This window comes from Aquarana catesbeiana, linkage group LG02, assembly GCF_042186555.1.
Source record: "Aquarana catesbeiana isolate 2022-GZ linkage group LG02, ASM4218655v1, whole genome shotgun sequence".
NCBI lineage: Eukaryota > Metazoa > Chordata > Amphibia > Anura > Ranidae > Aquarana > Aquarana catesbeiana.
The window spans coordinates 203057413-203075410 of NC_133325.1; the positions used below are offsets into that span (position 1 = coordinate 203057413).

A 17998-nucleotide genomic window follows, 5' to 3' on the forward strand; every position below is an offset into this window, starting at 1 on the left:
TCTACATAAAAACACTTGCAATAGTTGCAATAGGAAATGGTGAGGACTACTCTAAGATGCACATAGAAAAATAGTAATAATAATGGTCATATACTGTGTGTAAATCTATCTATCTATATCTATCTATCCTATCCATCTATAGATAGATAGATCAAAATGAAAAAAATATTGGGCGCAAAATTTTCGCCCTCGTTCGCTAACCTTTATATGGGTTGGTGGGAGCGGTCCCGCATCTTTGGGGGTGGAAATCTCTATAGAGCTAGGATTGTCGTTTACCTAAGATTCATTGATAACCTCTTGCTGGTTGTATGTGGGGGAGTGGATCTCATGCCATCTATGCTTGCATATCTTAATGTTAATGATCTTAATCTGTCATTCACTGGCGCTGCTGACAACAGCTCCATGTGTTTTTTAGATGTCAGTCTGACAAGGTATGTTCTACCCTGTACAATAAACCACTCTCAAGCGAATCTCTCTTAGTTGCCCATTCTGGCCACCCAAGTCACACTATCAGGGGCATCCCTGTTGGCCAATTTTTACGTGTGAGGCACATTTGCCGTGACAACGACCAATTCGAACGGGAGGCAAGGTCTCTATATAGGAGGTTTTTACAGTGGGGTATTCCAGGTGGATGCTCGACAGAGCACTCACTATAGCCAGACATAAAAGGAGATCTGAACTTATAAGTAGAGTGACCCCTCAGAGAAAAAACAGTAGGAACAAAATAAGTAATCAACTAACACTGTCCACCCCCTTTAACAATTAATTTAATATGATTAAACAGATCTTTAATAGACATCTGCCTGCTTTATTCTCGGATATTTGTTCTGAGATATTAAAGGGGGGTATCAACATTGTCTCACGTAGAGCCCCCTCTCTAGGGTGTTCGTTGTCACCCAGCTTTTTTCACACCAAAGCTCCCGGATCGGTTACTTGGTTACACTCTGATGCAGCGTACACACGGTGGACTTTTCGACTGGACTGGTCCGACGGACTTTCGGCGGACTTCCGACGGACTTTCCCAACGAATGGACTTGTCTATACACGATCACACCAAAGTCCGACGGATTTGTATGTAATGAGGTAGGACCGGACTATAATAAGGAAGTTGATAGCCAGTAGCCAATAGCTGCCCTAGCATCATTTTTTGTCTGTCGGACTAGCATACAGATGAGCGGACTTTTCAACCGGACTCGAGTCCGTTGGAAAGATTTGAAACATGTTCCAAATCTAAAGTCTGTCAGATTTTTGACCGTAAAAGTCTGCTGCAGGTCCGATAAAGCCCACACACGGTCGAATTGTCCGCCGGACCAGTCCGGTCAAAGTCCGCTCGTGTGTACGCGGCATAAGGGTAACTACAGATGTGGTGCAGCTGGATACAACTGCTGCAGTCACTTCTAGGGTGGTAACACCTTCAGCTCTTCTGTTAATCACAAAATATACAACATTGGGTCCCTCTTCAACTGCAATACTAGCAACATAGTTTATTTAATCACATGTGTGATTTGCAACATGCAATATGTGGGAAGGACTACAAGACGGTTGAGAGATTGGTTCCAGGAACACATTTACAGTGTGACAAGGATTTGTCCACTAATGTGGCCAAACATTTTAACAGGTGTTACCATGGGGACAAAACAGCTATGCGGGTTCAGGTTATAGAAAAGGTCAAAGTATCAAGACTAGGGGTGATGCGTTCCGGTCCCTTTGTCGGAGGGAAGTCTTCTGGATTTTTCACCTCCAGATTCGCATCTCACTTGGGCACAACTTTGAGTGGCATGTTAGTCATTTTTATGAGTGATTTATTTATACTTCTCTCCATACATCGAGACCAACAGCCTGTTTTGTTTATTTATCTGATTTGTTATATATTTTTTAATATATGTCCCCATATTTCATTATTTGCCTTGTCAGCTTTTTATTGTGCCAAGTACCTTCTATCTTTATGACCCCCATGTGAGATATACATTGACCCTCTCATACACAACACAGCGTGGTTATTGTGCTATCGCCTGATTGCTATTGGCTTATGTGTCCGATGGTTGTTGGGCTGTTTGGGTTCGCTTTACCTTGGTTCTCCAACTTTATAGCGGACTCCATGCTTTGGTTGAGTTCTACTTTCGAGAAGGCACATACCCATTTATACTTGAGTATAAGTTGATCCGAATATAAGCCGAGGCACCTACTTTTACCACAAAAAACTGGGAAAACTTATTGACTCGAGTATAAGCCGAGAGTGAGCCTATCTGTGTCCATTGCACGCCTATCTGTGTCCATTGCTTGCCTCAGTGTGTCCATTGCAGCCTCAGTGTATGTCTTAGTGTAAACAAGAATATGCATCTAAGCTCAATAGAAGAGCAGGTACAGGGACAAAGGCAAAACTGTGTTGCCACCTCATTGTGAGGTACAGGAACATGAAGCATCTGGCTTTCACTGGAACCATGGAAAGTACATGGAAAAATACAGGTGGAACATGCATGACAGCAGGACAAATCCCAGTTTATCAGGGCAACCACATAAAGGGAAAGATAGAGTTCCAATACACTGCAGACAAACAGGAACAGAACCAAAAGCAAAAAGATACACATTTATACATGATCAGATTGTAAAGCCAATGCAGACTCGCAGGATCAAAAAACAAAGCTGATACAAGTGTGTACATTGCAGCCTCAGTGTGCCAATCTGCCTACCTGATCAGCCGTGTCATGCAATCAGATGGCGGCCATCCAGTGTTCAAAAGCCGCGCCTCCTCCTCGTCCATGATAGGCGGAACACTCAGTTTCCCAGCAGTCCGTGTTCAGTGTTCCACCTATCACGCACATCCTCTCATCCTCGTCCGTGGGATGAGGATGAGAGGACGTTCGTGATAGGCGGAACACTGACTCACTACTGGGAAACTGAGTGTTCCCCTATCACGGACGAGGATGAGGTGGAGGCGCGGCTTTTGAACACTGGTCGGCTGCCGTCTGAGCATGACATGGGCTGATCAGATATGAAGCTGGACGCAGTGACTCGAGTATAAGCCGAGGGGGGCACTTTCAACACAAAAAAATGTGCTGAAAAACTCGGCTTATACTTGAGTATATACGGTATATATACTATTACACTTACTGTGTGTGTGTGTGTGTGTGTGTATATATATATATATATATATATATATATATATATATATGTATGTATATGTGTGTGTGTAATAGTATATATACCGTATATACTTAAGTATAAGCTGAGTTTTTTTTATAATACTAATACTTTAATACTTAATAATAATTCAACACACAGCCTTTCATGTCTAAACTGCTGGCAACAAAAGTGAGTACACCCCTAAGTGAAAATGTCCAAATTGGGGTCCCAATTAGTCATTTTCCCTCCCCGTTGTCATGTGACTCGTTAGTGTTACAAGGTCTCAGGTGTGAATGGGGAGCAGGTGTGTTAAATTTGGTGTTATCGCTCTCACTCTCTCATATTGTTACCTGGAAGTTCAACATGGCACCTCATGGCAAAGAACTTTCTGAGGATCTGAAAAAAGAATGGTTGCTCTACATAAAGATGGCCTAGGCTATACGAAAATTGCCAGGACCCTGAAAGACCATACAGCGGTTTAACAGGACTGGTTCCACTCAGAACAGGCCTCGCCATGGTCGACCAAAGAAGTTGAGTGCACATGCTCAGCGTCATATCCAGAGGTTGTCTTTGGGAGATAGATATATGAGTGCTGACAGCATTGCTGCAAAGGTTGAAGGGGTGGGGACTCAGCCTGTTAGTGCTCAGACCATACACCGCACACTGTATCAAATTGGTCTGCATGGCTGTCGTCCCAGAAGGAAGCCTCTTCTAAAGATGATACACAAGAAAGCCCGCAGTTTGCTGAAGACAAGTAGACTAAGGACATGGATTACTGGAACCATGTCCTGTGGTCTGATGAGACCAAGATAAACTTATTTGGTTCAGATGGTGTCAAGCGTGTGTGGCGGCCACAAGGTGAGGAGTACAAAGACAAGTGTTTCTTGCCTACAGTCAAGCATGGTGGTGGGAGTGTCATGGTCTGGGGCTGCATAAGTGCTGCCGGCACTGGGGAGCTACAGTTCATTGAGGGAACCATGAATGCCAACATGTACTGTGACATACTGAAGCAGAGCATGATCCCCTCCCTTCGGAGACTGGGCCGCAGGGCAGTATTCCAACATGATAACGACCCCAAACCCACCTCCAAGACGACCACTGCCTTGCTAAAGAAGCTGAGGGTAAAGGTGATGGACTGGCCAAGCATGTCTCCAGACCTAAACCCTATTGAGCATCTGTGGGACATCCTCAAACGGAAGGTGGAGGAGTGCCAGGTCGCTAACATCCACCAACTTCGTCATGGAGGAGTGGAAGAGGACTCCAGTGGCAACCTGTGAAGCTCTGGTGAACGCCATGCCCAAGAGGGTTAAGACAGTGCTGGAAAATAATGGTGGCCACACAAAATATTGACACTTTGGGCCCAATTTGGACATTTTTACTTAGGGGTGTACTCACTTTTGTTGCCAGCGGTATATATATATATATATATATATACACACATATGTACACACACACATACACACACATATATATATACACAGTGGGGACAGAAAGTATTCAGACCCCCTTAAATTTTTCACTCTTTGTTATATTGCAGCCATTTGCTAAAATCATTTAAGTTCATTTTTTTCCTCATTAATGTACACACACAGCACCCCATATTGACAGAAAAACTTAGAAATGTTGACATTTTTGCAGATTTATAAAAAAAGAAAAACTGAAATATCACATGGTCCTAAGTATTCAGACCCTTTGCTCAGTATTTAGTAGAAGCACCCTTTTGAACTAATACAGCCATGAGTCTTTTTGGAAAAGATGCAGCAAGTTTTTCACACCTGGATTTGGGGATCCTCTGCCATTCTGTCAGGTTGGATGGTAAACGTTGGTGGACAGCCATTTTTAGGTCTCTCCAGATATGCTCAATTGGGTTTAAGTCAGGGCTCTGGCTGGGTCATTCAAGAACAGTCACGGAGTTCTTGTGAAGCCACTCCTTCGTTATTTTAGCTGTGTGCTTAGGGTCATTGTCTTGTTGGAAGGTAAACCTTCGGCTTAGTCTGAGATCCTGAGCACTCTGGAGAAGGTTTTCGGCCAGGATATCCCTGTACTTGGTCGCATTCATCTTTCCCTCGATTGCAACCAGTCGTCCTGTCCCTGCAGCTGAAAAACACCCCCACAGCATGATGCTGCCACCACCATGCTTCACTGTTGGGACTGTATTGGACAGGGGATGAGCAGTGCCTGGTTTCCTCCACACATACCACTTAGAATTAAGGCCAAAAAGTTCTATATTGATCTCATCAGACCAGAGAATCTTATTTCTCACCATCTTGGCGTTCTTCAGGTGTTTTTTTAGCAAACTCCATTCAGGCTTTCATGTGTGTTGCACTGAGGAGAGGCTTCCCGTCGGGCCTCTCTGCCATAAAGCCCTGACTGGTGGCTGCAGTGATGGTTGACTTTCTACAACTTTCTCCCATCTCCCGACTGCATCTCTGGAGCTCAGCCACAGTGATCTTTGGATTCTTCTTTACCTCTCTCACCAAGGCTCTTCTCCCCCGATAGCTCAGGTTGGCCGGACGGCTCTAGGAAGGGTTCTGGTCGTCCCAAACGCCTTCCATTTAAGGATTATGGATCCCACTGTGCTCTTAGGAACCTTAAGTGCAACAGAAATGTTTTTGTAACCTTGGCCAGATCTGTGCCTTGCCACAATTCTGTCTCTGAGCTCTTCAGGCAGTTCCTTTGACCTCATGATTCTCATTTGCTCTGACATGCACTGTGAGCTGTAAGGTCTTATATAGACAGGTGTGTGGCTTTCCTAATCAAGTCCAATCAGTATAATCAAACACAGCTGGACTCAAATGAAGGTGTAGAACCATCTCAAGGATGATCAGATGAAATGGACAGCACCTGAGTTAAATATGAGTGTCCCAGCAAAGGGTCTGAATACTTAGGACTATGTGATATTTCAGTTTTTCTTTTTTAATACATCTGCAAAAATGTCAACAATTCTGTGTTTTTTCTGTCAATATGGGGTGCTGTGTGTACATTAATGAGGGAAAAAAAATGAACTTAAATGATTTTAGCGAATGGCTGCAATATTACAAAGAGTGAAAAATGTAAGGGGGTCTGAATACTTTCCGTCCCCACTGTGTGTGTGTGTGTGTGTGTGTGTGTGTATGTGTATATATATATATATATATATATATATATATATATATATATATATATATATATATATATATATATATATACACATGCATTTTTTTAATTTTATCATATATATATATATATATATATATATATATATATATCATTGTGCATGTGCATCTTAGAGTGGTCCTCACCATTTCCTATTGCAAGTGTTTTTATGTAGAGGCATTGTATTTGGATTCATCTAGGTAAATGAATGTCACATATGTATGGATCCAATAGTCGGGTGTTGCACTGTGTATGCACTTATTCTGGGACATGGTGCGTTTTTATGGATCATATAATGGAGGCAGCTTCCCTTGGTGTGTATATGCATGCTTACATATGTGGATACACATGCATTTCGTTGTGGATTTTTCATTGGTCCAGTATGGATTAGCAAATGATTTTATATGCACGTCCCTTGTGTACATGTGTGGGGGCACATGGATATGTGTGCCTGCACATGCATACATGCTTATATGGGACGATTGGTCTATTGTCATATATGTGCATTTGTGTATATCATTATTTTTCATTAAGTCAATCGTTTTTCATGTTTTATGTATGTATATGTATTTTTTGTTTTTTTTCCTTTTTCGATTTTTTTTTTTTTTTGGTTTATGGTATTATGTATAAATGTTTATATACAACTGTTGGTCCATGTTCCTATGTGTATGCAGGATTCTTTGGTATGCATGGGTGCATGGACCTTCGGTTTAAGCTTTTACCCAAGTCTCCAGCCGCATGCTCTTTGGGACTGAGGTTTGGTGACTGATCGAGCTGTGTTCTCATCACTGATTATCACCGCCCCCAGAACACCTGTAGCTATTGGGGCAGTCTATTTAAGATCTATCAGTTGTCTCAGTCATTGTAATGATTAAGCACAAGATGTATGGGTGAAACACGTCTTTGTGACCAGTTTGGTGTCTCTGGTGTTAGCTTTGTGAAGCAAAATAAAAGGCAATCAGAAGTTCTGGATGTGCAGCCATTTCTTTCTTGTTTCCAAGCAGCTAAATGCACAGATGAAATACATACAATTGAACAGTTTTACCTGCCAAAATATTTGCAGTTCTTTTTATCCTGACTTGTTATCTAGGTGCACCTGGAAGACAGTTAGCCAATCCTGTATCCTTTACAGTGTCAACACAGGCTTACCCAAAACACCCCCCCCCCCAGCCTGAACCACTATGTGTTCTATGTTTGCTGTCAGTATACATGCACTGCAGCAAAGCTTGGTTGACTTCTGTTGCTGTGCCTCTCTCTCTCACTCCTGTACAGCAGGCTGATATAGATCTAAATTCAAGTAGTTACATTATTTAAAAGTAGAATGTTAAAAGTACATTTCACTTGGGTACACAAGTCTGTTTGAACAGACTGTAGTGAACGCCACACATTATTAATATATATTTTAAACCTGGTCTATTTATTGTCATGTAACTGGTAAGATTTTAAAGCTGTAATTTAAATGAACTGAAAAGAATAAAAATATATATATTTTGTTATTATGTTCTTTTACAAAGGTTTATTAGCATACAAACCAACATTTCAGGTTTACAATAAGATGGTTACATTATATGGTAGACATACCAAAGCAAAACCAAAAACCTATAACAATATAAAGGAGAAAGGAGCAGTAAAATTGTGCGGAATTCCAACGCGAAGGTCCATTGAGCCAGATGGCTAAATGGAAGTCCAGAAATAGTTTTCCAAGGTGTTCTAGAGGCCACAGGGTGTTTGCAATGTCCTCATAACACACTTAACATTTCCAAAAAGTTTGTGCTCAAAAAATCTCCTTATTGGGGTGGATGCTCTATATAAAGTTGAACTAGATAAGGCACTATAGTAAGCATAGTATTTGAATTAGAAGTATAACCATTCTAACCAGGGTAGTGCCTGGTGTCCTGCTAAACCTGTGGAATGAGTGCATAATATGTAGTGGTCAAATGAGAAAATAAGCAACCTAGAGAGAAAGGATGGAAAGAGCTGAAAGATAAGAAGAGAACAGAAAGAAGAGAGAGAAAAAAAAAAGGGGGAAAGTTGTTTTTTTTTTAAATTAGTTTCATCATCATCTTAATTATTTTTTCAACTTTGTATGGGGTAATGGTGAAAGTAGTCTTCGCAATCTCTAATAATGAATAATAATTATAGTAATAAAAAAAATAATATTTATTTATCTTTATTGTATTTGCAAGTATAAAGTGTATATTTTGGTCCCTTTCACACTTGTGCGACTTGTCCTGCGACTTGGGACTGCAAAGTCACATGACAAGTCATACCCCATGATTTCCAAAGAGTACCGTTCATCTGTGCGACTTCAAAGTAGTCCCTGCACTACTTTTATTAAACTTTGAGACTTGCGGTCCATAGACCTCAAGATTACACAGACATGGCTTCAAGTAGCGTCATAGTCACGCGAATTTCAGGTCGTACAAGTGTGAAAGGGGCCTTATTGATAATGTTTTTGTATCATGTAAACATTAATCGAGGTTCTGAGGCAATCATTATTTTATTTGTCTGTTGCATTTATCATGACAATAATATTGAATTTGATGAACCAGCCAAGTTCTTTTTCTCACTGAGGCATTTACCTTGATTATCTGGAATGCTCTGTTCTAATATGAGAACCTAGAAGTGAGTATAATGGAAAATTAAGTACACAGGTACATGTTATTCATTAGGAACATTGAATGCCAAATGTAGAAAAAGGGTTTTGGATCCCGCCTATCTATATAAAGTGTTGTCTGTCTGTGCTTATTTTTAGATGTTTCAAAGTAGAACACTAAAAAATTACTTGTGCTGAATATGTTGTCCCAAATTTCCAGTCATGTGCTCCCAGGTCTTTCCATTGTTGACGTCTATTTATTTTATTTTTAGCCTAACACCTGTTTCTAGTGTAATTTTGTGGCAAATGACTTGAATGAAATGTTCCTACAAAAAGTATCACATTTACTAGGAACTAAACTAATGACACGTCTGTGTCCCTTGATTTGTCCTGACTAGACTGGCAGTAGAAGGGTAGGTTTTATATTTGCCTGTTTTGATGGTGAGCATGTAGAATTAGTTGGGCACACTGGACCTAGTACACACCACTGTTTTTTTTTTCATTCAACCCATTGGGTTGAATGAAAAAAAAAATCTGACAGCTCTGGTCGGAGCCGCTGTACTAACAATCTGACGTTAGTACAGCAATATCCCCTGCTGACGGGGGACAGCCTTCCCGCTGAAACACTCCGGTCAGTGCTCTAGTTAGCTTCCCAAACACACGGGCCTAATTTCAGATGGATTTTAGTGAACCAGCCAATGTCACCCGACATTCGACCTGTGTGTACTAGGCTTTAGATGGTGAAAAAAAAATAAAATAAGGAAAAATTGTAACAGTAAAGGTAGTTGGCAAGGCCAAAATAGAAACTTTTTATTTCCCAATATCTCTTCACAGCTATCATCATCAATTAGTCTTTTTTAGGAGCTCCTCATTGGATGTTGTTCAAGGGATCCACTTTTTAGGATTCCAATCTTTCTCCTTTAATTACTTTGGCTCTGCCTTGTGCACTACTTTCAGTGTCTAGTCATCTTTGACAACTGCAGTTTGAATTTTTTTTGTCATTGATTTATACCTATATTGTTGTATCCTGTTATCGGTTTACATTTCAGAGTGAAGACAACATTTTCACCACAAACTGCTTTTGTTATCCCGTATAAGAAGATACAGAAATCCTGTCTCTTGCAGGTTTGCTTCTTCACCCTGTTCAGTGGGCCTATGTCACAAGAATTATATTTACTTAAATGAAAACCAAAAAACTAAGGACCCAATTATTGGGCAAGGTCCATGTATGCTCATTAGAGGCCCCATTTCTTTTTTTAGTCTTTACCAAAACAGATTATGACACTCAAAAGTATAATTATGTAAAACACTCAATCAATGTCCTTTAAATATGTCATGGGTCATATATCAGGTAGTGACTGTTTGTAGAGTCAAGCCTTTATAATGAAATTCTGCTTGTGAGTGCTATATTACACTCTATTTGGCAAGCGAAGACCGTTTTTATGTCCTATGTTTGCCAATGTTATGGCGATCATAATAAAACATTTGTAAATATTCTTCCTTATTGACAGACTGCATCTTTAGCGTCATCTTTATCTACGAGACAGTTACTTCGCATATGCAGAAGGTTATCTCAGTACCCAGATGAAAGTCTTTATCATGCTGTTAACAAGGCCTGCCTTTCAAGGTAGGTGCGCTGGTCTCCCAAACATTGTGACAGTGAAGTTCTAATTATCAAAAGATGTAGTAGTACATATGCAGGGAGTTATTAGACTACACCAGGATTGTGCTATATAAATGTGTTTATTTCAAATTTCTCATCATTTAAACAACTTTTGCCTGTTTAAAATTATGTACACTTCTGTGTTAGGAGTACAGGTACATGGGGGGGGGGGGGTATACTAAAACTGAAACTGGTGCATCTCTGCCTAGTAACCAGTCAGCTTCTAAATTCAGCTTATTCAATGAAACTTTGAAAAAAACATTTAGAAGCTGAGTTACTAGGCGCATCTGTGCCAGATTATGTGTGCGCCAGTTTTATTAAATCTCCCCCATAATGTTAGTTTTACTTATACCCTGTAATGGTGAAATGTGTTCTCAAGCACAGGTCTACACTGCAGATCAAACTTCACTCAATCTATGTAGAGTATCAAATGAATGTGATTTTTCACCACTATTACTAAGCTAAAGGAAAATTATTTTGCAATGTAAACATCCTATTTGCCTTTAGTAAATCAACCCCAATACCTTCATGTCTCAAATGTCATCAAATTTCCACACACTTTATCATTTCCAGTATTCCTTTGTAACTAGTATTGTGCATTTTAAAGTCATTTTAAAGAAAATGTATTGTGCATGTTAAAAGTCATTTTAAACAAAACTGCCAATCTAGCCAACTGTTTGTTATTATTTTCCAAATAACATTTTTGCAAGATGAGAACCATCTATACCTACGACACATTTTAAGCATTTCAAGCAATGTTGTGTAATTTGATCGAATTGGACAATCTATTTTTTTCTTTTTTCAAAAATGGCTTCAACTTAACTTGTATAAGAGTAGCACCTGCAATGGTTTTGCATACATTTGATGAAGATCATGAATATACTGTACCTGCAACAGACAAGGGCAGAGGGATGTTTTTTAATGACGTAGTGCTTTTTCTTCTTAAAACGGAACTAAACCCATCGATTTAACAGTTTAAAAAAACAGTTATATTCCTAGTACATGACGGGAACTGTCAAACCATCAACTGGTGATGTCATCACCTATCACTCATCTAGCATCATGGCAGAGGAGGATCAAACCTGAGACCAAGATGGCAGCTTCCCTGGCTGAAAACTATAGGAGGGTTTATTTCTGCTGTAACAGAAGCGTTTTAGTCATTAAGCTTTGACCTCATAATAAATTGGTCTATTACAAGGTGAGTCCAGCTGCAGCAGACATTTCTTATTCTGGAAAATACTGTCAAGTTATTCAACTTGATGGTTGCTTGTATTTCTCATAAAATCTGCTGAGTTTCGCACTGATTTTTTTGGTACATATGCCACAGTTCCCACACCCTGTTGGATTTGTAGATTTTTCATATTATGAAAAATGAAAAGTGAGAATACCCAGCACCCCAACATTAGCAGAAACAGACCAGGAAATGTAGAAGTGGAGATGTCTTGTCACTGGTTTAATGTAGAGAATCATAATGACAATTATTTGCACTGATAAAGCCTTTTATTTGTGAATGTTTATTTTAAGTACTTGCTGCCTGCTGTACAATGTTTAGCCTTTCCCATTAATAACTGTTACCATTTGTTCTGCATGTATACCTTTTTTCCATTTAACAAATAAAATATTAACTTAGGATTCTGTTTTATATATATAATTTTCTAGATTTTTACCCAGTCTGGCTCGATCAACATTACTGAAATACTTAGCGGACTCTGGGATAGAGGAAACCAGCGAGGAGCTGGAAAGGATGGAAAACAGAGATTATAGTTGTAAGATGTCATCACTGTATGCATTCATTTTTAGATCAACACTTGTAAATGAGCTAATACAAGGCATTCTTTAATTGGACAAGGGGAGAGGAGGGTAAGATGAACATCAAGACCACACTCTGTCCAATTACAGAAAGTCTTGTATTCTGTGGATCGAATACAAGACATGTTATCAATGGGTGAGGAGGGTCGGAAGCTAGAAAGCATGCTATCCAAATAAGCTGACAGTAAATCTAGCATGAAGACAGCTAAGATTTTTAGCATTTCTCTGGATGTAATATATACACTTTAGCGATAACCAAGCTGCACAAATTAAAAGTAAAAAAAGCATATTTCAGTGATATTTCATACTCATTAATTTTGGGTTCGGGTAATGGGTTATTTTTTAGATGAAATAAAATCTGGCGTACTAAGGCTTGGAAGTGTCACTGTACCAGTATTTAATACAGATGAGAAGATGAAAGTACCAGACATTCTGTTCTATGAGAACTCTCAGGTGCGTAGTACTCATACAATCCAAGCATGTACTGTGTACGTAATACACAATGTAAAGCTATATTTGATTGTTATAATCATTAACTTCTGCTTTCAGTAATTGATTATTTCTATTGTGTTCATCCATATTTTTTTTAATCTATTTGAGAATACAATATTACCACCTTAAGCAACACTTGATTATGAATTCATTTAGACATAAAATCATTTTAACTTGTGTTGCATACTTTATTATATAAAAAAAATGTTTATTACTGACACAGCTGGACACTTGCTGCTGAAAATTCTAAAATTAAAGAAGAACTTCTGAAGTGCAATATGCATTTGCACATTTCTTCTATCAATATGGCAAATATATTTCAAACATATTTTGTACATTTTCCTGCCTATGCAAATAACTTCCCCTGGCAAACCTGAAACCACAACATACGTGTTGGATTTTTAATCTACTGTATACAAGTAACTGTTAGAGACTAATGAACACAAAAACCGTAAGAGCTCATTCACAGTTAGTAGATGACCTGTGTTGTTTTGCAGTGGATTAATGCAGTTCATCACTAGGGCATATAGAAAACAATGGCTTTCTATGGGGTTCATGTACTAAAGACAAATAGACTGTGCACTTTGCAAGTGTGATTGCATTTATTTTCCTCAGAGCTCAGTGAATGTAATCAAACTACACTTTGTAACGAATACTAAATCAGGTGCAAGGAAAATGTAAAAAAAATGCATTTTTGCTTGCACATAAATGGATGGTGGAAATCAGAAGAGCTTCACCACATTCACTAAACTCTGGGGAAAATAATTGCAACTTCACTTGCAAAATGCACAGTGGATTTTCCTTTAGTAAATCAACTCTTATGTGTCCTGTTCACACTGCAGCACATCTCGGAGGTGTGGTGCAAAAAGTTGCGGTAAAATGCGGACATAAGATGTGTTATTTAAAATGTAGTTAGATATTTTTAATTGATTGTTTTATTAAAATGTTATCCTGGAGTTTTCCTTAACATATCTGCTTGCATGTACACCCTATTTGCAATATATTTTCTCCAAAAAATTGTCAAGAAAGCGGAATAAACTTTACGTTGATAACTGTTAAAATAGTCTGTTTCATGGTACACCCAAAGTTTGTTGTAACATGAAACATTGAGTCAGCAGCCCCTCCTCCTTGTACAATCAAAGGGTTCTTTTCCCCGACAGCTCCTGTCAATATTTACATTTGGCAGTGCTTTGCATGGCTCCACCACATCGTTCATTCACAGATATTTCTTGCCTACGGACAGGATGCCCAAAGGGGCTGTGGCTGTACCTGAACCCTGCATGCAAGGATGAGGATTGGCTGTCATGTTTCCAGTTGCCACTTAATCCTATAGGCAGCAATCTCCATGTACTATGTATCCAGGGACTTTTCTGGCAAGGTGCTGTTTGTGGATGTAGTGTGAACTAAGTTAAAGTTGTCACTTCCAGAGTCCTCTTCTCACAAAATCACTGGATTTGGGTCCTGGCAGCTGCCAAAACGTAGCAATTATTTTCCTGTGCGCCCCCACTCGCAGGACTTTATGTATGCTGAGGTGTTTTCATCTTGAAGTAATTCATTCAGCAGTACTCCATGCAGGAGAAACTCTACAAGAAATAGGATTTTCTTCATTGTCCTCCATCTGGCTATGCCCTTTTGTGTACAAAAGACCTTCCCTTTTCATAAACATTGAGTATGCAATCTGTGATGATTGAATCACTCCAGAAAGCAATTTAACTCCTCCCAAAATCTTTGAAGAACTCTATCCAGTGAAGAAAGTTCTGTTCCTGTAGTTGATACTGCCCTCTCAAGTCTTAAACAAACATGTCACTGTACCTTCTTTCAGAGGTTCTGCTGATAGAAAGTTTGAGATATTAGTAAAGGTTCTCTTTACTTTGGTAGGCCCAGCCCTGCAACAAGCTCTTGCTGCAATTTCACGATGTCAAACTGCAGCTACCTGAACTAGGGCAATAAACAATCAACATGATGCTGGTTTCCAAGATTACTTTTTAACAGAGCAATTATAAAGCAAATGATTCCAGATGGCTGCACCTCCAAAAATACTCTTTATTGAAGCTCACGTGACAGGGGACAGGTAATGACTAAGCGCTAATATTTGTGCCAAACGCATCTACCTCCTTGTCCCCTGCTTCATCTGTTAACCACCTGTCACATGAGCTTCAATAAAGAGGATTTTGGAATTGCAGCCATCCAAAATCATTTGTTTTATGACACAGCATGTGAGCTGGGCTAGAACCCAATTAGTGTGCGTGTATGGATTAACTGGAGACTCACTCACCTGGAGCTGCTTTCTTTGTTTCAATTTCAGCAATTAATTTCTGCTTTTTTTTTTTTTGGTGTATTCCCTAGAATATATCATGAGACAGATTTTCAGAATTGCCCTAATCTCTATTCAGGTGCACAGAATCTGTTGGGTAAACCTTGGACAGCAGAAGCCACCTGTAAAAGACACTTCACACCAGTGCCTTTTCAAGGAAAAAGCATTTTTGGGAGGACACTTGACCATTCATAAAAGATGTCACAGTAGGGAAGGTTTTGCTTAATCATTCTACCCAGGCTTTTACTCTCAAACCAAAATTCTGCTCTTCCTTTCTACGATAGACTTGTGCTACAAAGCCCAACAATTTTTTCCCAATGAAAGGGCGCCCTCACTCCTAAGAGGGTGGAGGGGGGTGTCATCTGTTACAGTTTGCCTCTGTTTCAGTCATAGATGTTCCCAACTTGTGAGTTCAGTCTGTGGTTTTAAGGGGGTATAAAATTGGCATAGGTAGACATCCAAGATGCCTATCTGCATATTCCCATTTATCCACATCATCAGCGCTTTCTGCACTGGGCAATACTTTTCACTTTAAAGCACTGCCCTTTGGCCTATTCTCTGCTCGCAGAGTGTTTACAAAGATCCTAGCACCTCTTCTTGCTCGTCTCAGAACTCAAGGCATCCAGGTTACAGGTAATCTAAATAACCTTCTAAAGGACTCATCTCCCTTCCAGCTGTCGGCAAACATCCACTGGACAGTTGAGATGCTTCAGGCTTTCGACTAGATGATCAATATCAACAAACCTGCTCTCAAATTTTTGCTTTTCCTGGAATATTTGTTTCTGGTCCTGGACACATCCCAAACGAAGGTTTTCCTTCCTTCAAGTCTATGCTTGCTATTTGAGGTCAAAGAGAAATCACAGATTGAGATTCTCCAATAGAGTTCTAGGCCTCATGGTAGCCTCCTTTGAGACTGTACCATATTCCCAATTTAATTCAAGACCTCTCCAACACAACATCTTGTTGACCTGGAACATGCCCCATTTCCTGACCTACCCATGCTTTCATCCAGCCAAACAAGGAATTCTTGGTGGATATCCAGCACAGCTTTTACAACCAGTAAGTCTTTCCTTCCCTGTCACTGAAAGTGACAACAATAAAAGCCCAGGTCTTAAAAGGTAGAGGTCTTTGAATTTGTTATTCCTACCTTGCTGAAAGCAAGAAAAGTTACTTCCAGGGGTATCTACTGTTGTACCTGGAAATTCCTTTTTGCCTGGTGAGAGCACAGGCACTTCAGTCTCAGAGATTACTCTGTGCCTCACATTCTAGCCTTCTTACAAACAGGTCTTGACCAGAACTTAGCCTTTAGCACCTTTCATTCTCCTTTGTAAAAACGTTTCTTCAAGGGTCTATCTTGCATTAAGCTCCCATTGCAGCACCCTGTGCTTCCTTGAGATCTCAGGTAAATAATAAAGGAATGTGGGACTTTAAATGAGGCAATTGACTTGTGGAGGTAGAGTAGTTGGTAAACATTATTAGTAACAATAGTATAAACAAGTAAAAAAGTATTTTCATATATATACATGCACACATGGCATGAACATGATGGATACAAATGTTTCAGCTTGGCATCACATGGGAAATATTGAATATTGATAAAAAGGTGTAAATACAAATGTAACATGTCATAGAAATGGCATTTGGCAATAAGGTAAGAAGTATCAATCTTGAGCATGATTAATTGTAGATTTAATACAGGATATTTCCTATTAACAGGCATTGGTGCACCATATGCAACAGAACTGCTATAAAAACAAAGCTACACATGCACATAGAGACATAGTACTCAATGAATTTTGAATGTATGAAAGATATGTATGGGCCAGTAACTAGATCATGAGCCAGACTTGACTGAGCACCCCATGGATACTCAATGCGTTTCATGGCTATATGCCATTCATCAGGAGTTGGGTACAGAAATAAACTAAATACAAAAGTATATGTAGTATTAGTTAATATATTCTACCTGTAAGTGGAGGAAAAACCTCATGGGGCGAAAGGGATCTATACTCACAGGTCAGCTGGAGCGCTGGGCTAGCATCAAGAGAGATGGGACCCCAAAATGGTTGTCTGTTCCGGAGCTGAGGCAAGGGACCCCGCCCCAGCCAAGAAAACACCCACAAAGCATGCTCGATCGCCACAACACATTCCACATGTGTGAGGATGATTACATATTTTTCACATATCTCTATATATTTTTTTCAGAACACTATATTTGCAATCAACCTCGCACACGTGGAATGTGTTGTGGCGATCGAGCATGCTTTGTGGGTGTTTTCTTGGCTGGGGCGGGGTCCCTTGCCTCAGCTCCAGAACATACAACCATTTTGGGGTCTCATCTCGCTTGATGCTAGCACAGCGCAGTGCCCCAGCTGACCTGTGAGTATAGATCCCTTTCTCCCCATGAGGTTTTTTCTCCCCTTACAGGTAGAATATATTAATACTACATATACATTTGTATTTACAGTTTATTTCTGAAATGCTTAAAGTTTCCATGGGGTGCTCAGTCAAGTCTGGCTCATGATCTAGTTACTGGCCCATACATACCTTTCATACATTCAAAATTCATTGAGTACTATGTAACTATTTATGTGTATATGTATGATATTGCCTGTTAATAGGAAATATCCTGTATTATATCTACAATTAATGTCTACAATTTATCATGCTCAAGATTGATACTTCTTACCTTGCCAAATGCCGTTTCTATGACATGTTAAATTTGTATTTATACCTTTTTATCAATATTCAATGTTTCCCATGTGATGCCAAGCTGAAACATTTGTATCCATCATGTTCATGCCATGTGTGCATGTGTGTATATGTGTATATATATATATATTATATTATTATCATTATACAGTAT

At 39.5% G+C, this 17998-nt stretch overlaps 1 protein-coding gene across 3 annotated transcripts in view; it reads left to right on the top strand.

Moving 5' to 3' along the window:
• VWA8 (von Willebrand factor A domain containing 8) overlaps nucleotides 1-17998 on the top strand; it is a 686916-nt gene that overhangs the window by 276711 nt on the left and 392207 nt on the right. For all 3 annotated transcript variants that reach the window (XM_073614208.1, XM_073614207.1, XM_073614209.1), the window contains exons 18-20: nucleotides 10366-10481; nucleotides 12177-12283; nucleotides 12673-12779. In XM_073614208.1, coding sequence (XP_073470309.1) covers nucleotides 10366-10481; nucleotides 12177-12283; nucleotides 12673-12779 — 330 coding nt within the window. The remainder of the gene's footprint in view (nucleotides 1-10365; nucleotides 10482-12176; nucleotides 12284-12672; nucleotides 12780-17998) is intronic.